Below are 23,471 nucleotides of genomic sequence, written 5' to 3' on the forward strand. Positions count from 1 at the left end.
ATGATTTACCATGTTGATCCTCTTGAGGAAGAGCCACCGTAATGACTCCGCACAAGCATGTCTGTATTAAATTGTTACGGCAGTGGTTCCCAACCTGGGACATCACAAACCTGAGGGGTCACAAGATGATTGAAGAGATATGAAAGAAACAAGAAAACATTTTATTATAGCTATGATGTGTCACAGACCTCGAAGGCTTTGCCTCTGGAGGTTGAACCCTGCTTTGTGGAAATCTTTCTCAAACTTGACATGCATAATAAATTTAAAGAAAAAGATCTGAAGAGAACCAAAGATAGTTAGACCCAGTGTTATGCAGCATGGACCCAAATGCAGACGCAGACTCAGGAGTGAATGAGCTTGCTGAAGCAGAGGGCAAGACAGCGATCAGGTATGGCTGGACCAACTGGAGCAGGGTGGATGAATTGGGGAGAATGGCATGGGCTGTCTGGAGGTAGCAGGTCGTAGTGCGTTGGAGAGCACACATGCAGGCTGGTAGCCAAATAATGATCCTGGAGCACAGGAAAGAGAGGCAGCGATTAGCTTGGAATATTTCACAAGGAAACAATACAATCTAAAACCCGGGAAAACACTTGAGTTTAATCTGTTATCTGTCTTCACTCCAGTGATGTTGTAATGTATCAGATCACAGAGGAAAAGATACAGATTTGTAGAAAAAGGCAATCAGAATCAACAACTGTCTGTATGACACACCTGACATGCCATACATTTTACTGTGAAACAGTAAATTGAAACCAGGGTTTCAATTTCACTGCCAAACCATTTGCTTCTTTTCAATTTCACCTTAAAGTCTGTAAAATATTGATATTGAATGAACAACAGTACTTTACATTTTAGGTTTTTTTTTTTTTTTTTTTTTACATAAAGGACGTGCTCTTTTTGGATTTGGGGGCGTGATCGTGTTTACTTCCGCTTCCTGTGATGTGGCGCCAAATTATATGAATTACAGGTACGGCGGTTTCTATGGCAGCGCTTAACAACACAGAGCAGGAAGATGGAGTACAGCACCGCCGCTCGTTTCCACGACTCTTTAACACAGTTTAAAGTCTACGAAGATTACCTGGACTCCAAAGTTACGCCAATGGATTTATTTTACTTAAAAGTGAGTCACTTTGGTACAAACTATTGACGTTAACCCTCTATGTCGTCCTTGCTATTTGTCCTTAAGTAACCCCGCTTCTGTTTTGTTTTGTATACTATGTATGTCAGAACCGCACTCACTAAGCTGCCATTTTAAGATTTTCTTGATAACACTGCAACAGTGCACGACATTTAAACATAACTATCGACTTTTTCAAACTCACCAAGACCCCTTGTTGAATTCGGCAGGTACAACAATCTTCCAACCAGCTCTTGTTTGTAGTATAGCATCAGTTCATTCAGAGTCTGTGCTTTCAAGGCAGCAGCAGATGAAAGCAGATTTTACACGTTGACTTTTTATTAATGCAATGCCGTATTGAACCTTGCATCCGTAAGATTGTTAATTCGTTAATTTAATGGGCTTTTTACGAGGTATGCCCGTCTTGCCGGTGATGGTATACCACATTTGCCAAATTTGGAATGGGACCTGGTTAATGGTTCTCTACATTCGAAACGACGCATTTGTCGGCAACTTGGTCTGTCTTAAATGTGTCAAATTTAGAGTACACAACACGTGTTTACATATTATCGTTGTTTCTCGTTTTCTGCACAGTTTTTATAACCACATTAATATTTGCTGTATTAAAGCGGTGTGTGTGGAGTCACACAAAGGCTGGCTTTTGTCGGTGTAGCGTATGTGGTCACACGCTAGGTGGCAGTCACACACAGGTGTGCTGACGGGTTTAAACGGTGGGCTAATCAAGAAGCGTCCTTTATGAGAGAAAGATGAATGTAGAGATGAATGAGATGTAGATGAATTAATATTTCTTTGACTCTTCACTCCTAGAATTTAGAAAAGTAGAGAGAAAAAAAAAATTGTTTTGCAAAACTTGAGTTTATCTCAAGTTGTAGACCCACTTTGACCCCTCCTAACTGCAATTACTGTAGTGTGACCATTAGGAGTGGAAATCCCACATTTATGGTACCACAAGACATTGGGACTAAAAGTCCTGATAAAGCCTGAAAATTATTCAGATTTTCTTGTTTCAAGGATTCAGAAGTCTTTAGTATCTCTTTTGCAAATGCTGTTGTACCTCAAAATGTGTTCACCATTATGATCATGTTGACATGTAATGTTGACCATAGCATCATTGATTCATAGCATCAATAAAGACTATCTATCTATCTATCTATCTATCTATCTATCTATCTATCTATCTATCTATCTGTCTGCCTCTCTCTTTCTCTCTCTCTCTCTCTCCATGTCAACACAGGAATTAATCATATTTCTATGATCTTTGTCATAGATACTTTGAGATTTTTGCTCTTAAATATACTCTAACTGGTCTACCAATAGCTCTAAATAGGCTTGGATTGAACCTGTACATCAGAAAAAGCCAATTGTGTGTTTGCCCAGCAGATGGCACACTTGCTAGTGATATAAGTTGCTGCTGTGGTGGCCACTTTGTTTGAACACCTGTGTCCACACAGAGAATAGAGCAACTCATATCTGACCTGATAATCAGCTGCAGTCAATCACTATCAAACTCAGTCACCCCTGTGTTGTGACATAACACAGTCACCATGGGTCATCTAACCTGTGCACTCATGCTGATAAGGCCCAGGTTCTGATAAATCAGCTAATTATAAACCTATTTTTCCTGGATGACTTTATTTAGGGCTTGTCACAAACTATGACTGCAAACTCAGAAAAGTAGCTAAAGAGGTTTTAATTACAAAGTCAGTATGGTTTCTGCTAGGATGGATGTAGAGTATTAGTTCAGGCCCTGGTGTCGACCGTAAGCAGCAGCTCGCTCAAATAGACTTATTCAATGAGCCTTGAACACAAAGACAATGATTTTCAGGCCAATTTTAGGACCGGCAAATGTCTGAGACTCATTTCTGGTGAGCCACATCAAAGTTGAAGGAAAATATAACTTTTCCTCTCGGGTGCGGACGCAGGCCCGGCTGCTGGGATTTTGGGTAGGAGGACATGTGGCCGAAGCTTTGATCTGACAAGCCACAGGATTTGACAGCAAGATTTGGTTTTTAGATGATGACTTTATGGCTTGGCTTTAATGACGGTGGGTCTGCGAACGGTGATTGGAATAATGTAGCTAACAATCCCTGCAGAAGCACTGACACATGTGAGCTCTCACACACACGCACTTAGAAAATGAATGGACCTGTGCGCAGGCATGAAATCACACTAAACCCACAAAATGAAACTATATCTGAAGCTTGTGGTGTTGCAGAGCAGGATATCACATCCATATTTTGGCAAAGGGAGTGAAATAACAATTTTAAACTAAAGGCCAGCATGCAGAGTAAATCCAAATCTTCCTGGCTGACAGAATTTCAAATTTCATTTGTCAGTACTAAGTGGTAATTGCTGAACTGGACCCAAATCCAGGATGTTGCAGAAACTTGATATATGCTTCATAAATAGCCACTGATTCGTCAGTTAGTGGACAGACAGGAAAGTAATTATCTAAAACGTTTGTCTCGCAAAAATGCCAAATATTCTCTTGTTCCATCTTCTAAAATATGAGGATATGCTGCTGTTCTCTGTTTTCTATCATACTTAATTGAATCTCTTTAGGTTTTGAACTGTTTGGCAGCCAAAACAAGCAAATAGACATCACATCGAGCTGAGGGAAATTGAGATAGGCATTTTTCACGACTGCTGACATTTAATAATAGTAAAAACAGTAGTTGCACTCCTAAAGGGCTCTCCAAGAGGAGCGGTGAGAAAATAAATCACAGCAGTCACAGCTCACCATGCCAGAATTCAAGACTGACAACATCTGACAATCTTCAGCCCTGCCTGCAGGCCTTGTCCCCTCTCCTCGACCGACTCCTCTCCTTTTCTTTGCTCTTTGCAGAGCAGGGAGTTGGCCCGTAAGCTGGTGGAGCACGGCCACAAGGGCACGGTCCTGAGCAGGGAGGAATTTGAGGAGAAGAAAGCAGCTGCACACGCTGCAGAGGCTGTGAAGAGCAACACGTTCTACGACAGGACACAGCCAATGTGAGTTCTCACCAACGCACCGTGCTCACTGAGATGTCCTTTGTGTGCCTAAGACTGGAGACAAGCTCACACCAGCCACCAGTCAAATGCTAGGATGTCAGGAAGCTGCGCTACATTCTGAAAATTAAATTTAGCTGTTTGAATGTCTGAATGCGGTTAGTGGATTTGGGAATCAATCAGTCAGTGTGGTTCAGAGAAGAAAAGTTACTCTCCCAGTGTCTGCCTGTATGTGTTAGTGGTCTGTGGTTCATTGTATTGACTTTTCATTCAGTATGAAAGAATAATATTTTCAATGACTGATCCTCAGTCTTCTCCCTTATGGCGGAAGCTGGGAGGTTAAAGGATATGACAAAAAAATGGCCTGGGCCTAAATTTTCCATTTTTTTAATTGAATTTTTCCTATAGTTAATTTTTTTTTCTCGACTTTTGATGTGTTTTGTGTGATCTCAGATTTACAAGATGTCAAAAAATACACTGGGGTGCTTTAATCCCCTGTTGTTGTTGAGCCAAACACTGGCTAGCAGCTTCAAGACCGCTGCTGTAGTCCTGACCTTTGACTCCTGACCTCCCTGTGTAAGGGAGGCAAGAGAAACCTGCCCTGTGGAGTCTGATTAAGTATTGGGTTATTGTTGTTATTGTTAGGCCTTGTACTCACACTGGGTGGAAACAGCGTTCAGTGCGGAGATTGCAGTGCGTTTTTCTGAAGTGGCTGAGTTGGTGTGTTGCTTCAGGTGCTGCTAAAGTTCTCACAAAGATCATTTTATCCCCTGCTTAAACGATTGTGGGGTAAACAGTAGAATTATGCCATTCCTGTTACTACATACTGTATTCTACCAGGACTGTGTGTTTGCATGTGTTTGGAGAATCTTACTGCGTTGCGTTGCTTCAAAAGATGAGCCACGTTCAACAGTTTGGTTAAACGACCTTGTGTTTTTATTATCCGGTTCCCTCTGTGTCAGGATCCTCCCTCCTGCAGTGGCCATTAAAATTAGAATGTGATGCGACACATGCAGTTGCATACAAAGTCAATGGAAAGGCGCAGTTAGATGCTTATTCAGATTCGGTGTTCGATCCCTGGCCTCGGCAATCGACATGTCAAAGTATTCTTGGGCAAAATACCGAACCCCCCAAATGCTCCCGATGCTGTGCCATCGGTGTGTGAGTGTGTGTGAATGGATAACGCTCGTAATGAGCAGGTGGCTTAGCTGTTGTACAAATGTGTGTGTGAATGGGTGAATGGAGACTTATGTTGTAAAAGCGCTTTGAGTGGTCGTCAGATTAGAAAAGCGCCATATACATACAGTCCATTTACCATTTACCCATGCGAGCCTAAACAGCACAGTGAAGCAGCTCACTGAGTGTGTTTCTGAGACGGGGTTTCTGTCCTCCTGTGGTGAGCGGCAGCCGCAGTATCAAGAGGAAAATGAAAAATGCTTTTTTGGCTGAGGGTCTGCTCTGCTAATCAAAGCATGACAGCTCATAAAATCTGAATCTTTCATAGTTGTATCCGGTGCGGTAGTGGTTTGAGCAGCTTATATAATCCTTTAGAATTGCATTTTTCAAAGAGACAGGATAAATGGGAGTAATTCATCAAGTCCATGTCCTACACGAACAAGACTTTCCTTTGAACAAGGGCTGCCCATCTGTCTAAATTCAAATAAAAGTGGTTAACATAAACAAGCTGGATGACAAAACTACAAACTGGAGTCCTCTATAAACTGCCCCTCCTGAGGAAAGTGATCACAGTGATATTGTTCTCATTCTTGATAAAGCCATGTGGTTGTGGTATCTCCTTTGATGACAAGCCAGAACAGACTCCAAATAAGACTGTTCACCACACACACACACACACACACACAGGGTTTCGGAGGTATCCAAACATTTACCTGCTAGGTGTTGAATTTGATTGAACCCTCAGATGCTTATCCAAACGTGCAGATGTCTCGCTGTTGTCTGCCCCCCCTGCCAAATGTCTGTGAACATCAGTGACACTGGTGAAATGGGAGCCTCCACACCTGCAGTTACAGTGATATTAGGCCACAAAGCCTTTCATCTTGTCCCAACAGGATCCAGGGAAATGTTGTACGGGAACATTGGGATGTTGTATACACAGTGGTCTGTTCCTTCTCCAAGAACTACATCCATGTATAGACTGCTTCAAAGGCTGTGATCCTCAGATGTGTTTGTAAGGAATACAGGATCACAAACTCCATGTTGACAACATCCAGTCAAATTGATTTGAAAGGGATAATGGAAAATGGAACATCGATCTAAAGGTTCATAAAAACACATCTGTATAATACTGTCTTTGTCTTGTAGCGCTGCTTTAGGTTAGACAACATTTTTCAAAAGTTCTGTTGGTAAATGATTGACTGAAGTAGTTTCTATAGAAGTTTTGATGTGTTTTTATTTTTTTCTGTGATTCCGGCTCTCCACTGGAATCTAATCTATCATTACCTGAAAAACTTATGGCAAAGAAAAGCAGCAAATCCTCACAGTCGAGAGGCTGGAAATACAGTGTTTGACGGTTTTGCTAGAAAAGTGAATTCAATCATTAGCGATTAATTTCACTTCTACTCTCCTTTCAGGCATTCAGTAGATTCATATATGATATTCAAAAAATACATATTCAGCTGAATATTCCTTTGAAATTTTGCCACTACCATGACAAAGCCACATTTGGACAGAGGACATAGTGCAAAACCAATGTAGCATTGTCCTAACCAGGCACGTGCGTTAAATAAGTGTCAACAGCACAACTTTATTAGGGGAGCACATTTGTTTCCCTTTTGCCTTTTCATATTGAATTTGACAGGAACCATGAACAAGAAAACATGACTTTGAAAAGATGTTTTGTACCAGGTTTCAAACACTGGTTGCTTTCCATCTGCCCAGGTCACCTGAATGATTTTTGTTTTGGATGCTAAAACACCTGTTCGCGGAACTAAAGAGAGACTAAATGAAAAATTTGGCTCTAATTCAAAACTATAGATCAAAACATCCCCTCCTGGCTCACTCTGCTGTGTAATTTTTTGCCATTATCAATTATACAGTACCTTGTTTTTCATCATCACTCTGCAGCAGACAGATGAAAGTGCTCTGTTAATAATCGGACATTGTTGGGAGAAACATCACTCATAGCAGTTTCACAGTCTGTTGTTCTGAGCTGGTCTGACCGCAGCAAGTGGTTTTTGAATCCTGTCCAAGGTAATTAACCAGCAGGGTAATGTTATTTCAAAAGGAAAGCACTTAATATTGAATGTGATCCAGTTCTAGGTAAATGATAGCTTATAGCAAATTAATGTACATTTCCATATTGAATTTAACCCTTAAATAGACATCTGATACATCTGCTGCCTTCGAGAATTTCTCACAGTTTTGTCAGTCATCATGCGACCTGAGAGTGAAGTGTGGGTAAAGAATTTTAGCATGTTTCACCTGTTGTTTGGATTATTGCTTCAATGCCAACAACCTGTAGGCGACTACAAGCCAGCATCATTTTTTTATATATTAGTTTTGAACTAATTAACAGCTTTCATTGCTTTCCCACATTTGACATCTTGCAAAAGACCTTGACAAGACAGAAAAAATAAAAAACGTACAGCATTTGCAGACCTTTTCCATCAAAAGTGGCAGGTTTGAGCTCCCCCCCCGTGTCTAAATGCAGATTGCTCTTTCCTCTGTGGTTTTCTGATTGGACTTCCACCAAAGAAACTGACCCTCTGACCTTCTGTTATGGTCACATTGTGAAAACATGAGGCCCAGGATGCAATGAACCACCTGCAAAGTGGCTGAGCACAATGAGTACAGTGTTGTGAAAAGCGAGTGTGGCCACAAACAGTGGCAGCTGGACGGTAAACAAACTAACTGTAGTTGTTCTTTGGCTAGCAAAGAAAAAAATCTGTCCAATTTTTTTTTTTTTTTTTAAAAGTGCTGTTTGGAATAACCATCCATTTAGATTTGCATTTATTTGTGCCTCTTTTCAACAAACGGTAATCTTTGTTTGAAAAACATGTTCTTCCCCTCAGACGTTTGCACCTGCATGCTTACCCTCTCATGGCACTGGGCAGCCATGCTGTTTTGGGAATGCCTTTTTCCTTCCCTGTAGGCTTTAACCTATGTCTCCCAAGGCATGCCTTTTTTCACTGTTCTGTCACTGCTCTGTGTTTTTTCCCCCTTCCTCTCTCTTCTTTTCAACCTCCCTGTGCTCCCTGGGAGATCTTTAGTGCCTGCAGGTGTATAAATAGAGCTGTTTTCAATTAAGGGCTAACCTCGCCTGTAGCGTGCATCTGATCAATGAATGCCCCTGCACCTGTGGTAATAAAATACCAAGGGAGTGGAGATAGTGCCCTGAATGCTAATCAGATGTTGCCCTGTTGTTGCCCTGTCTCATTTTTAAGGACACCACACTCCTCCTGACAGCTTGGCTGTGAAAGGAGGGGCTTTGCCAGCACATCACAAAAAGACCAAACAAAAGACCTGGTGCTCTCATCAGACATAAGTGAAATTCAATACGTGATTGAAGAAGGAAACTTGAATGAATGGGATGCTTAGTCAGTTGTGTGGTTGTTTGGTTAGGGGGAAGCCGAGTGAGTAGTCAGAATCAGCAAAAGTTGCAAAAGAACATGGTCGAGTCCAGATAGCTGGGTTTAATTTTGGATTTGGTAAAATACCTGGTTTTACTTACTGATTTTTCAGCCATCAAGCTAACTTTTATTACTTGAAATGTTAAATGCTGATCCTAAATTGATCTGAAGGCCAGAAATCTGAATTTTAGTTTGCATTTAGATGTGCTAAGATGCTATCAAACACCAACCCAACAAAAGAAAGTGAACAGCTTGCATTTCTTCCTGTGTTCCAGTAGTGAGTTAACAGTTCAGGGTTTTGTGCTAGAGTCACATCAGTACTTCAGGACTTTAGCAGAACACGAATGTCTTGTTTTCTTTTTAGATATTCCAAATCACTTGAACTCCTCAACCTCAACCAGATGTTGGAGGTTGTTTTCTGTTCAATGCAAACAAAGGCATGTCAAAACTTCTAATACGGACATATTAGAAGTTTTGAGGGTCTTTTGTTTTATCTCAGATAAGAATGACTGTTGATATAATGTCAGAGACAAACAAGAGGAGCAGGGGAGCACTGCTGAGCAGACGTGAGGCCTCAGTTTCCTCTCTGCTCCGGCTCTGGCTCAGGCCCAGAAGTCCATGTCAGCATATGTCCTGACCTCGCGTGCTCACGGCAGCCCTGCGAGGTTTCCATCGGGCTCCCCGCGATCTCCCCATCGTCCAAACCACAGCCATGCTCATTGTCCATTGTACTGCTGCGTTTTTACAGTCTGCCTCAAGAATTCTCCTCTCTCTAACTCTCTACTCTATATTAAAAGTGAGCTATCACTTGCTGTGCCAAGTAAAACCAGTGCCACGAACACGCACAGTGAATACATTTCACTGCGGATCCAACCTCCAGATGCTTAGCGAAAATAAGATTGTGGATGTGACTGACATGAGAAGCCTCACGAAGCTGATCCCAGGCTCATTTTTAGCCAGCCAAACCCCGCCGCTCTCCACGACTGCTACTCTGGTGAGGGCCCTTGGGCGACGAGGTTTTGCAGGCTCTATTACATGTGCTGTCAAGCCAATTGCCTTCCTCGGACTTTGTGATTTTGGACGGGTGTGTAACTTTGGAGCTCTCCCCTGCAAGCTCTGTCCAGAGACACACATCCTGCCAGGCTTAAGCTCGCCACCACATCCCACCACACAGCACATAGATCAACATACACACCAGTTTAGGACCAGCTGGTGCAGCAGATAATAAATAACAAGCTGTCGTTTGGCCTGCATGTTTCCACATTTTAGAAGTCATTCCATATTTCATATTGATGATTAATGAAACATCTGCCCTCACTCACTGGTCATATGTAAGACACCTAAAAACATATGACTTATTTTGACAAAATAATCTAAACTCAAGGCCTGCTCACCAGCTGTTTCTGGAGCTTTCAACCACACTGCAATCACAGTAAGATTCTCTTTAGATGTGGTTTGGTGGATGTGATAGCATTCTGATCGCAGTGTGTTCTCTGTGCATTTACACCTTGCATTGACACTCATTTATCCTTCGTAGAGATAAGATATCCACATACATTGTGTTAATAGCAGGAGTAAATTGGATTCAAGTTAAACTTGAATTCTTACCTTTGAATCTGCTAATCCAAATCCTAATCCTTGCTAATATAGTCAAGACACACACAGATTTCCCAAGCCAGTTGCAAGATCGTGAAAGGACTACAAGTTAATAAAGTTTTTCCCTACAAAAGCGCATGCAGCATTCTTGCTGATGATTTGGATGTGAGACTTCTGGCTTTGGCTTTAATGTTAGATAAATGTTATTTGACAATATTTTAAGAATGTGAGAATGTGATTTCAGCGTGATTTGAGTTTTGGTTGAGCCCATCATTGACTTACACATTGAGCAAACCTGACGGGCTGGACCATCTCCTCTTTATATTTTGGGAAAATGAGCATGCTCTCTAACTAATAGAAGTTTCGTTGTGGCCTGCCATCAAGTCATTCTTCGAATTAACATTAGTGAAGCTGATATGATCTGCTGCCGGTGGAGTTTATCATTTTAACCAGTGAAAGTGACAGCTAGCATCGGGCTAAAATGACAAGATGCCACCTGAATGTTTTGTGCACTCCTCTCTGCTAACGAGAAACAGAGAGTTAGCACTGTACCATAGGGAATCTCTATTTTGCTAAACTGAGTGTCAGTGCTCAGAGTCATTCACCCGGCAATTTTCACTGCTATAGCAAAATGCATGCACTGTATGCTGTGGTAGAGTGCTGCGCTGCAGCACCAGCAGGCTGAGGGGGACAGCACACAGTAGAGTTTAGTAAGGAAGGATCAGATTTGAATGTTCTACATTTTAGCTGATACCAACCCATTAAAATATGCCTGAATCAACCCTGATACGATGCTGAAGATCTCATATTTATTCATGCTGCTTTGTTACATGCAAAACTATTAAAAGGCACTCAATGTTTCCTTGCCAAAAAGTACTGTGCCATGACATGTCATGGCCTTCTTCTGCAGCATGTCTACCAGAAGAAAAATGATAACGCTGAACTTTGTTTGTTGTAATTCACTTAACATCCCACTTCTCTTACAATGTGCAGCAAGAGCTTAGAGAGACCCAAATAATATAACTGCACACTCCGGAATGAATTGTATAAAAAGTTGATTCTGGCCAACATGTCACCTTTAGATCCAACCAGTTCTACAGTAATTTCCTCTTCTTTAAATCCTTTAGACCTAATGACTGTCTGACCCTCTGTAACTTTGACTTACTGGGGATCTTTTTCATTTTTACCTCTCACATCCTGCACCCTCGGACGCGAAGTCTCTGATGTTTGATCATATGTGATAGAAACCACCTTGCTTTTACTGACACCAGTACACTGCAGCTCAGTGCCCCTGATGAAGGGCAGGAAGTGGTTTCCACATCATATAGCTCTTCTCATCAGGCTAACAGGCCGAGCTGTCATCTTCCTCTTTGTACTTCTATGTGCTGTAGATGGAGGATGTGTATGCTGGAGTAAGTGGCCTGCCAGGCTCCCCCTGAGGCATGGTCTGTAGCTCAAGGTCTCTAAAATGTCATTTAAGTATTGCCACTTTCTGATTGATTTTGGAGTGTAAGTGTGACTCTATACATAGTTTTGGTCAAAGAAAGTTGAGTTCCAACTCCTGAGTAGTTCCAGTGGTATATAACCAGAAATAAGAGAGACATGTCGGAATTTCATTGCTAAGGACATTCTTCACTGCAGTTGAAATGAGTTGAAAAATACTTTTAAATGATCCCATATGTGTTGCTCTGCATTATAATGTAAGCTAATAAACTGATGAGGAAGAGCCCACACTGTTAACATGTGCACGACAGACTAACATTCAGGGACAAGAGCTTGTTCTCTAATTTTAGGACTTCTATTGGAGTAGATTTTCTTTTCCAAAAACTTTGAAGTTTCCTGCAGCTCTATCCAAATCAACACACCAGATTTCACTTAAGAACATGAACCTTACTTTCTTTCTCTCTGTGTTTGGACTACAGTATCCATCACTGAATATAGAGGAGTTGTATTGCATGTTCCCTAAATGGAATACATCTAATTTTGCTTCAGTAAGAACTCAGTATAAAAAAAGATGACAGTGACTCCCTTTGATCCACATTCAAATGCACTGCTCAGGCAGGCAATGCACAATGTGCAACCACCCCAACCCCCAAAAGCCAAGGTGGCCACAATACACAAAGAAAGCTCAGGTAGAATATCATGCGTAGCACATGTGTAACTGATACATTCGGCTCATTGTAATCAGAGGTGACAGAGGATTTTAGAAAAAGCCCAAAATAAAGTAAATTGTCATGCTGTGTGGAATTTCCCTTGACGTTCACCAGCCCAAAATAATATTTTCCATAAGATTCATTTTCCAAAGCACTCTGAGGAAAAATATTCTGGTACAGTATGTGTTGTTTCTTAAGAAATCACTGTATTATTGAAAGTTCCCATCTGCCATACCGCCGAAAGCCGCACGCTAATGAAAGCTTCAATCTGTTAATCTGTCTCGAGAATAAAAGAAGAAATGATTTCAAAGCACGACATCTGTTAACCGTCATGAAATGAAAATCTCTCAGAAAACACTATTTGTCCAGTTGCTGAATATTTATTTGCAAAACAAAAGCCACAAATTAAGAAGGAATGCCCTCCTATTCCTCAAACAGCTTTTTAATGACACTCTGGGATTACTTGTGTGTGTGAAAGAGGGCACAACCTGGTACAGATCAAAGTAAGCTCTGCAGTCAGATCGTGAAATTGTCCAGCAAAGAGATGAATTGTTGTACGTCTATGACACTTGATACAAATTCAAACATGAATGGAATAATGGAATAATCTACTTTGTCACATTTTCTTGCTCATTACACAGCAAACTGTCAGACATTTGCTTATTATTATACACCTAAATTTACACAGTAGTACAAAACATGTGTAATCCATAACATGCCCGATAGGGTTAGATCATGTAGATATTACTGAGAATAAATAGGTTAAAACATCAGTTCAGGAGGTCCAGCATGAAGGCCCCTGCGTTTTGGTATGGCTGAGTACATTTCACTGTCATGCTATGTTTATGCATGTGTAAACACACTTGGAGGATAGTTGCTGTGCAGTAACAGCTGTTCGTCTCCAGCCGAGGTGGACAAAGCGTTACATAAACTGTAATTTACAACACAGTGAACAGGAGTTTCCGGACAACCAAGAGGCACATTGATTGAGACCGACTGAAAACACTGTTAAATCAACAGCGAGTGTTGTCGCAGCTCATACTGACCTTGACCGGAGGAGTGCATTTGTTTTGAGTTACTGTTAGTAGCTATTGTAACAAGGTATTGGCTCTTAGCATCTTTTTCTGCAGCTCGGTGATGACATTGATTTCAAGATGCATGTTAACACCTAATGCTCTTGGTCTTGGCTTTAGGTTTGCAATATTTTTTTTATAACTGCTCAAGTGATCTGCTTTCCACCAAATGTTTGTGCCTCACGACTCTTTAGATTTCCAAAGCTGCTTTGTCAGTTTTCAACAACTTGTCATACCATTCAAAAACATGCAGCCCACTCATTCATTCGAATGGAGCCAGTCCAGCAGCGTCTCGAAAACCAGGAGTCAGGAAAGCAAAGTATGCAAGAAGCAGACACACTGACACTAATAGAGCTCCTTAATTTAGATTTATGTTGTCTTGTAGTGTTTGCCCTTTTAAACTGGCACAAAATAATATCTCTTGGACAGATGCTCTTAGATAGATGTTTTTTTCTTTTTTTTTTTTTTTTTCTCAACAAGCCAGATGATGACTGTCCACATCCCTTCCACACTTCTTTTCAAATAATCCCAGGATCCACCTGCCTTGACCACGATCCAAAAACAAGACACTTAAAACACATGGCTAGATCAGTTAGCTTAGAACCTCGTCATTAGCCACTAATAACCGTCATTTAATAGTGAAATTCTTGTTATCCCTCCTAAATGAGGCTTGATAAGAAATTTGTTAATTGACGGGAAACTCAAACTTGCAGCGGTCCATATGTTTTGCTGAAGTATTATTCGCTCTCCGTGACTGTGTGTGTTGCTTTAGCTACTGGATGGGGTAACCCCAGTCACTTGCCTCCTCAACACCTGTGTTTACTTTGGGGCCTCGGCCCCCATGACCCAGCAGCAATCCTTCACTCACTCAGAAGATGGAGTGAGGTTCCAGCCTCCAAATATGTGCTGTCTGTGCACTTTTACCACTGTGTGATTCCTCTAAGACTTTCGTTATGGGGCATGGGCCAAACTACGAGTATAAATTACAATCCTTTTCCAAATTCTAGTAAATTGAAACATTCAGATCCTGTTCTCTCTTACTGTAATGTTAAGCTGGGGTAAGAGCAGAGATTGGCTTTGGCATTTGTCTGTGCTTGTTGTGGCTTTTTAAAGTGCTTTGGGGATGGAAAGTGGATTTGAGGAGCCATTAATGTAGAATATAACTGAACTTGTCTTCTCTTTGGACGGTGAAGTAGACAGAACTGGATTCAGCACTTTTGGATATTCCGCTGTAACATGAAGATGAAAGAAACAGATTTATAACTATGGGATTGCTGGTTGAAACTCACAGGTGTTTGCAGGGAGGTTTGGAATTATTACTTCCTCTCACAACCTCTGTGAAGGGCTAAGCATTGAACCTCGACACTATTTTGGTACAGAGCAAGTGTGTCCATGGCAGCAAGTAATTGGTAAATGGACTGCATGTACTGTATATAGTGCTTCTCTAGCCTACCAACCACTCAAAGCACTTTACAACACGTCAGCATTCGCCCATTGACACACAAGTCCATACACTGATGGCAAAGCCGCTGGGAGCAATTTGGGGTGTAGGCCTTACCCAAGGACACTTTTACATGCAGACTAATTAGTGGACAATCTGCTCTACCTCCTGAATCACAGCTGCCCCAAGTCTCAAAAAGTGACATTCAATATCTGATCAGATTCATTATCTTGTTTAACTTGTCTTTGATCAGATATTTCCTGATTGAGTTCATAATTTTGCAAATTGCATTTTATTTAGATTAAATTCTTCTCTAAATTCTAAACTGTCTAAATGGAAAAAGGGCTTTTGTAGAACATGTTTTTGAAAGTAAGGTATCAAAGTGAGTATTGTTTTGTTACTGCAAGTACTGCTTCTGTGATTTTGTTGTCAAAGGGTTCTTGAGCAAGGCACTTAATGCTCATCAGTACACATTTTAAGCCAGCATGTCAGTTTGGCATCCATGTTGCAAATGTAAAACGAAGAATATTCAAAGCACATGATCATTTCAGATAGCCGAAGTCAGTGGTGTTCTATGTATTTCTATGTCTATGTACTCTAGCTTTGATTTGAAGGGTGGCCTTTTAACATGTTCTCCACTGTTTTTCTTCTTCTGCATTCTAAACCACCACTGAGAGGTTACCAATGACCTGTTTACTGCCTTTAAGATGTTAACTCGGTGTGGACCTGATGAATGTTTTGCACAGTTAATTCTGGATGCATGCCAGAGTTCTGTTGCTCATACTGCAGTGTTAACTGTTCAAATATTAGTGCCAATGTTGTTTCAGGTGTGGATACATTAGTGTGCGCCAAAACCATGTTTCCATGGAAACAAGCCAGCCAAAGTGTAGAAAGCTGCCACGGTGTTATATAAAGTCATTAAACTCTGATATGATTAATATTGCTCTGCATCCTGAAATTAGCAAAGGCAGCTGTGACATTCTGACATTCTTCATTTTTTTTTTTTAGTTTTTAGATTTCTTTCGGAGTAAAAACATTTGCTTTTCAACATTTATGATAATTGCTCTCAAAAAATGGCATTTGGAGTATTTGGAGTATTTGGGAGTGTCGTGGGAGCTTGGCTGCTTTGGTGAAGCATTTTGTACTGGCATACTAAAAGCTGGGTCAACCTCATGACTTCAGCTGCATGTCATACACAATTTCTATTTGATTTCGGATGTTAATTCATCAATTGATTAACAAATTAATTGATTAATGAAAATGTACTTGTACTTCAGGAAAGCCATAGGGACATGGAAAGGTATCAGGTACAATGTCTCTCCTATAATGTCAAAGTAGATTAAAAAAAAAATTACTCAGTCCATTTCAGCAAAGAATATTAGTAGTATTAGTTAATTATCAATGTTTGAGCAGAGATGGGCTAGAGTACCCTGAAGCTACAGTGTGTTCAAGGGTGAAAAGCTTCCATAAAGAACCTTCGGGGCTTCATGTGACTTTTTTTTTCAGGTTAAGAGAAACATTTCAAACCGTTTGAGTGTTGTCTTTTCCAGGACACTGGCAAGTGCAGGAAAAGAACTCAAAGATAACTTCCTGAAAGCCCTGGCAGAGCGAGAGGAGGCCAACCGCAGTGGGAAAATGACTGTGAGTACATTATTACAGCACTCCAATTGCTACGTAATGGGATTCCCCTCAAATATTTCTGCAATTCCATTAGGATGGAAACAAAATCCATACTGTGTCAAGCTGACTGGAAATGCCCCCCTGACCCTCCCCAAATGCAGCGAGAACCGGTTGTGCACCCCTCTCCATCCAATCTGAGGAGCATTTCTGACTCAATTTTCCTATTATTTCTACTTAACCTCACACAACAACTCTGAATTTTCATAACCTTCACTGTATGATTAGTCCTGGTATCAATATCAGCCTTATTTTCAAAATCAAATGGTAATAGTTATTGAGTACTAGCACTCGTTATTATTCTTTATAACCTCAGTCATGTAAGACATAGATAGTATTAATACTGATTAAGTGCTTGAACTTATTTTATTCCTGAAATTATAAATAGAAACCATGTAGCTCAATGTGTACATGTCTGCCTTTTGGAAGACACCAAATGTAGTAGAAACAGAACTGCTTTTGGGTTATATCCAAGCCTTTATACTCATAACTTATCTCATCACCTGCAAGAGGTCTAAGGGTCAGAGGTATTGACAGTAGAATGACAGGTGTAAGTGGGGGCCTTGGTGAACTCATCCTTGGCTACAAAAAATGGCTTTTGGGATGTGAAGCACCACCTTATGGGTGAGGAAAGAGTCGTACCGTGGTGCTAGTGGTAGCACAATACCAACCAGATATATTTTGGCTCACGTCTATGCACAGAGTTGCCAAGTAGATGCCGGCTGAGTCATGAGAGATAAGGACTCCCTTGCCAGTCTCTCTGGCAGAGATCACTGAGGTTATCTGAAAGCTTTGCAGTGTGGTGGCAGGGACGTATGAGATTTGGCCTAAAATGATGAATGCTCTGGATGGTATTGGGCTGTGTTAGTTGCCACACCTCTTTAATGTTGCCTGGAACATGGAAGTTTGCCCGTTGACTGTTTACATTCACTCTGTGGACTAGCATAAATCTTACGACAATGTAGGAGGTACAGTGGGAACACTGGAGTGCCAGAACAGTTACCACTTGCTGTCCGGTCCTTGTTTATCTGCAGTGAGAGCTGTGTCCATTTTCCCCATAAATGTGCAGTTGCATGTGGGTGCAATCACAGATTCTGATTCTGATTTCCATGGACACAATGTCCAGGTGCAGCTGATGAGTAGAGAGAGTCTGGTTGGCTTCATCAGACCGTGACCTCCAGCACACACTGGGGCAGCTTGCAACAGAGTGTGAAGCAGTTGGAATGAAAGTCCACACCTCCTTAAGCCTGAGGTACTCTGCCAGAAAGCGGTCAGAAAATGGCTCCTTTGGTTTGGGAGAGAGTTGCTGCCCCAAGTGAAGGAGTTCAATTATCTTTAGGTCTTGTTCAAGATTGAGGGTAAGATGGAGCATGAGATCAGAGGGCAGATCAGTCTCGGAATAGAACTAATGCTCCTTCATTGAGGTGCTCAACACATTCTGGACTTGTCCAACTTCCTTATATATCTGTCTTGTCAAAGTCAAGCTTAGCTGTTAAGTGAGCCCTACAGTGAGGTGTTCTCGATTCCTGGGCAAAGCCTGCATGCTTAATTAAACTGAGATACACCAGGGACAGATTTTAAGCTCTGACCATGAAGCTGGCTATTTTTCCTACAAACATAACTTTTAACACCTTTCCCTGGCACTACTTGCAGTCTTTGATGGATGGAACATGTACCATTTGAGAGATTCTACCTAGCACATGTAGCATTGTTCTTCAGGGAGTGTGAGAGTTGATAGACTTCAAATGATTCACTTATGACATGCTGGCATGCAAAAAAGGAGCTTTGTTTGACCTCCATGTACCTGCCCCTGTGGGCTTTGCGATTATGAGATCACATGAAGTGCATGGAGTGGAGTGGAGGTAGTAACACCAGAAGTTTTCCCACTGGATGTTCACTGTGTAAACAGTAAAATGCAAAGCCCCCCCTCCATCTTTCTTTCAGCCCTTCATAACTTCAGCCATTTGAGAGATATAAGTGCAGCTTTTTCCTTTCAAAGAAACCTCCAGTGAAAAATTAAGTGATTTAAAACGTCTCTTCCTGTATACGGAAAGGAGAGCCAGAACAAAAACAAGCTAAATATCATGTTGTGTATTCCCAACATTGTTTTGCTGACATTATATTTTCCCACCTCTTCTTATTTTTCATCTCTTAAGAGCTTCCTTTGCTGAAAAATCAGATCAGGAAGGTGTTTATTTTCTTTTAAGCCCCGCTCTGTTTAAAATTGAACCCACATTTGTGCGCCTAATACCTCTGGTCTTTGAAACTGTTTAAGTAACAGGTAATCACAGTTTGACGAGGCTTGACCTCATTGGTATATTTACATTATACAGATGTATTCCAGACATCATTTGCACACGTTTGGGCATATAATAAAACACGTTGTACCTTCTTTCATACATACTTTTAATTCATATTTCACCATATGTATGTTTTTTAGTATTTTAATTGTAATTTTCTGATATATGTATAGATCCATGTGCTATTAATACATGTTAGACCTGCTTTATTTTCATACTGACATCTGCTAAAAATTGCTAACAATTCTGCAGTATGAAGAAGTTGCGTTAGGTTTGGATTTCCTCCCTTTGCTTTCTGAAATCCTCTTCATCGAAGTGTCAAATTACCCACGTTAATCTTTGATAAGGTTCAATAATAAGACCACCCAGCGTCGTAGGGTATCTTTCACACTGTTCACTCTGGGCTTTCTGAGGGCCTTTTGAAACACATGACTCAAGCTCCTCTCTGCCACGCTTCTCAAACCTGAGGGTCAGTCCCACTAACACATTCCAGGATTTCATATCTGCATGTTCTTCCTGCACTCTAATGCAAAGCAGGCCACACATGTTTTTCACTCTTTTTCGTTTGCACATTATTGTTATTTAGACATTTAAGTCATTCTGTCATGGATACCTGAACAGACCCACCGATTTTGTAAAAATATATCTGCCAGTCTTCCTTCGTGGTCAGAGGTACATGATAATTAGGTTTTAAGCTCATTTAGAATCTAAATCAAACACAAATGGCCTAATTTGCTTGATCAGACTTTCTTTTTTTTCACTGTCTTTATTGTATTGTTTGCAGACAGTGTCTCAAGTATCTCCTGCTTAATTTATCATGAAGGCTTTCATCATTGTTGTGAAGGACTGTTGGAACACAGAAAATCATCCATTTCAGGCACACAATGGACGAGGAAAAGAAAATGCTTAAAGCTGAGTTATTGGCTCTCCTTAAAATGGATGACATTTTCATTGTCATCCTCTGTCTCATTCATCAGAGGGGTCACTCTTTTGTCCTCCTTTCATGTCATGCTCAGCCTTTCAAGTCAGGTTGAAATTACACCTGTCAGTTAATACACTTGTCAGGTTATTCTGTCTTTTCCGTCCTGGCCCACACGGCATTACAAAAGATTGATAGCAGACATGACTCTTGATGAACAGAGCTCATCTTCCTTTTGTGAGTGTTCCCTGCCCCCCCCCCCCCCCGTTTCCCCCTCAAGAGGCAAAGGAATTCTTGGAAAAGGGAAGCCTATTTTGCATTCAAAATAGTGACTTTGATACATTTCTCTACTTCTAGTTTTCTTCCAAACACTCAGTTTTGGTCTGTAGAAGAAGCCCTCTGCTATCTCTCTGATCAGCTGAACTTGTAAAGCTTTCAGTGCCCTGCCTTCATTGTGCTTTTACTTCCCCGGCCCTGTTGCGAAAGCTGCTTCACTGCCAAAAGTCACACACAAACAAAAGCTGCACCTGGGCAGCTTTGGCTTTATTTGCACTGGGTAAGAAGTTAAGTTTTTTATCAAAACCAGGTCACACCTGCACAGGATGCCTGAGGGTGTCCATTGTTGAGAGGCTCACATCTGAAACTGAAGGTGTGTTGCCACCACCCACCCGGCTCCCTGTTTGTTTTCAGTTGTTTGTTGAGAGACTCTGATGGTGTCATTGTGAAATTGCAACATATCAAAGTAATGTTGAAATAATGAATGGGCACAGACAAAAGCAGTTATACATGACGCAGTGAGCGCAATTTACTGGCACTTGTTGGATTCTTTGGCCAAAAGTGATATGCACACAGAGATCATGCCTATGGCATGGATTAAATAAATAAAATGTAATGAGAAAGGTATCTGAACTCAGATTACAATGCGGTGTCAGATTATCATTGCATATATGGGTGCCAGATTTTATTCTTCTTCAAGTGAGTGCAGTAGTTCATGAGAAAATAGCAGACATGTCCATAAATGGCATCTTGTAATATCAAGATATAGTTTTAAAATGCAGCCTCACTTGTAACCCTTCTAACCGTCCAGCAAGTTTCATTTGAATGTGTGAGACTGACATTTAAATGAACATTACTGATGAACCTCACACTTAAATTTAGTTTGATTAGTTTTATTTTATTTTATTTTATTTTATTTTTTTGTATATAAATGAATATGCCCAGTTAATGCATCACAACTGGACTGGACTGGTTTTTAAGTGCTGTGACTATGACATCATATTCTGGCATGGCTTTGTTGTCATGCCATGCAGCAAAATTTTTGGACACTTGGACACTGGTAGACATTACATGTAGCGCTGCATTGTGCAATGTACCACTATACAGGACATTTGGGGTGATAACATTTAGCTTTCACCCTCAGTTTTGCTCCAAATTTGAATTCAGTGAATTGGATTAAAATTTGCTTCATGGATTCAGTGTTCAAAATCTCTAAAGTGCAGAAGGTGAAGAAAATACCACATTGAACAAGATCATTTGAAAACCACATTCCTTTAACCAATGTAATGAATTACATTAATCTGAGAGTATGAGATGGTATAATTTCATCAACAGTGAATAACACTTGGTTGTTCAAGGAGCACTACAAAGAAGTGACTTGGCACACATGATGATTGATGATGATAATGTACTTATCAAACATTGTTTAATCACTTTTATTTAGTTACCAATGACTTTTCAAATGACTAAAGAACACAATGAACCCTGAAAGTAAACATTCACTGCCCTCAAGAGGCTAATAAATATGTTTCTTATGTTATCATTAAAGCCATCACTCACTCAGTAACAAGAGGGAACTTCATTAACACAGCGTCCCTTGCTAAGTGCCTTGCCATAGTGAGTGAATGAGTGTGTTTGCTCTCAGCTCATTCCCAAGCAGCAGCAGAGCTGTTACAGGAGTCAGTTTGTTGCGTCGGTAACCAAGAGCAAACCAAGGGTGCTCGAATTCAATCTGTCGAACTTTGTGAGCAAGAAGAAAATAATAAAAAATAATTGGTTGTAAAGGATTAAAATCATCCTGGTGAAATTTGCTTTGTTTTGTCTCTGATGTATGTGGGGGATTTATTTCAACTTAACTTATTCTTGAACTGTTAAAAATACTCAACTTACTGTCATTTAAACTTACTGTCATTTAAATAAATTTAGTTCAATACGAATACTTTTTTTTTTTTTTCCCAGACAGTGAAGAAGGCTCTCTAGAAGGAGTGAATTTTTTCATCCTTGATTTTACTATTTTGTTCGACTAATTTGACTGAGATCATTCAGAAATGATTTTCAGTCTCCCACCCTTTCAGTTGTGGAATTTAGCTGGTTGGCCTACGCTGTGTGTCTCATGCCCAGAGGGGACATCCTGCATAAAGGAAGTGTTTGTCTTTGGTCTGTGGACCCAGTGAGTTCTGTATTGATAAGCTCCTGTCGCTATAGATAATAAGGTGGTCAGTCATGCAGCCCAGAGATCAAGTATAGCATTGAAATTAAAGAGGAATTCCCAGCGCTATTGCATTACAAGCTGTGTGTGTGTCCCCGCTGCCCAGTCCCTTTGTCCTTGTCATGGGCAGTAAAAATAACAATGGCAAGTTTGATTTCAAAGCAGCAGGACCAAGGTGGACAGCCTTTAGAAAGGAATGAGTCCTGCAGGGCTATCGTATGACCTTGACTTGAATGGTGTCACAGAGTTGTGGAGAGGTGGGGATAAGGGCCCAACAGTTTGCAACCATCTATCAAATGGACAAAAAGGACTTTTTGTCTGAAGAAGCAAGCATTGTGATATTTGAGAATCACCCAGTCAGCATCTGTTTTCTTGTTTAGTCCTAAGAGTTGACTATAACTGATACAGACACAGAAAAAAAAAACTACATGATTATACCTTGAATGACATAAAACCAACTCTGTGTTTCTGTTATTTTGGCCCTTGATTCATGTGAGTCATGTGAGCCACTTTTCTCTGAGCTTTTAAATGTAATACTTGGGCTGCACTTTCTCACAGTTGCAGAGCTTGAGGAAAACCATAACCTTTATTTGTGAAATATTACTTTTGGCTGATTACAAGATGTGGATTTCATGGCTAGTGTCTTAGTCTATAAAAAGAAAATGGATAGCCAAAGCATTATGTGTTATGTTAGTCCACACAGCCAACATGGCAGCTGTGCCCCGTCTCTCAATGCACCATATCTGCCACTGAGGGATTTGGAATGGTATGAGGAAAGGAAAGATTAAACCGCCCTCATGTTATATACAATTATCTTTTAGAGCCCTTAATACATGGCAACCGAAAGATAATAATAGACTGCTATTAATCTGAATTAGTTATCTTATATATTTGAATTATTGAGACAGGGTTTCCTCTCTGAGATGCTGTTCATATCACTAGCAGAGCTTTGACATGCACTATTTTCTCTAATGAAAGCATAAGTAGTTGGACTTGAAGTTACAATAGCCAAATGCAGCAAGAACATGCCGTGGGCCATTTGGAAGCGTTTCAGAGCGGATGAAAGGTTTGTTTACCCATGAAATCAAACGTCAAATAATATACCAGACGTATCC

At 40.7% G+C, this 23,471-nt stretch overlaps 1 protein-coding gene across 1 annotated transcript in view; it reads left to right on the forward strand.

The window, feature by feature from the left end:
* The first annotated feature begins 1,012 nt into the window (after positions 1 to 1,012).
* Positions 1,013 to 23,471, forward strand: part of cfap299 (cilia and flagella associated protein 299) — a 66,940-nt gene continuing 44,481 nt past the window's right edge. Inside the window, exons 1-3 of the mRNA XM_076731916.1 lie at positions 1,013 to 1,120; positions 3,984 to 4,126; positions 16,526 to 16,616. Coding sequence (XP_076588031.1) covers positions 1,013 to 1,120; positions 3,984 to 4,126; positions 16,526 to 16,616 — 342 coding nt within the window. The remainder of the gene's footprint in view (positions 1,121 to 3,983; positions 4,127 to 16,525; positions 16,617 to 23,471) is intronic.

The sequence above is a fragment of the Chaetodon auriga genome, chromosome 5 (genome assembly GCF_051107435.1).
Source record: "Chaetodon auriga isolate fChaAug3 chromosome 5, fChaAug3.hap1, whole genome shotgun sequence".
NCBI lineage: Eukaryota > Metazoa > Chordata > Actinopteri > Chaetodontiformes > Chaetodontidae > Chaetodon > Chaetodon auriga.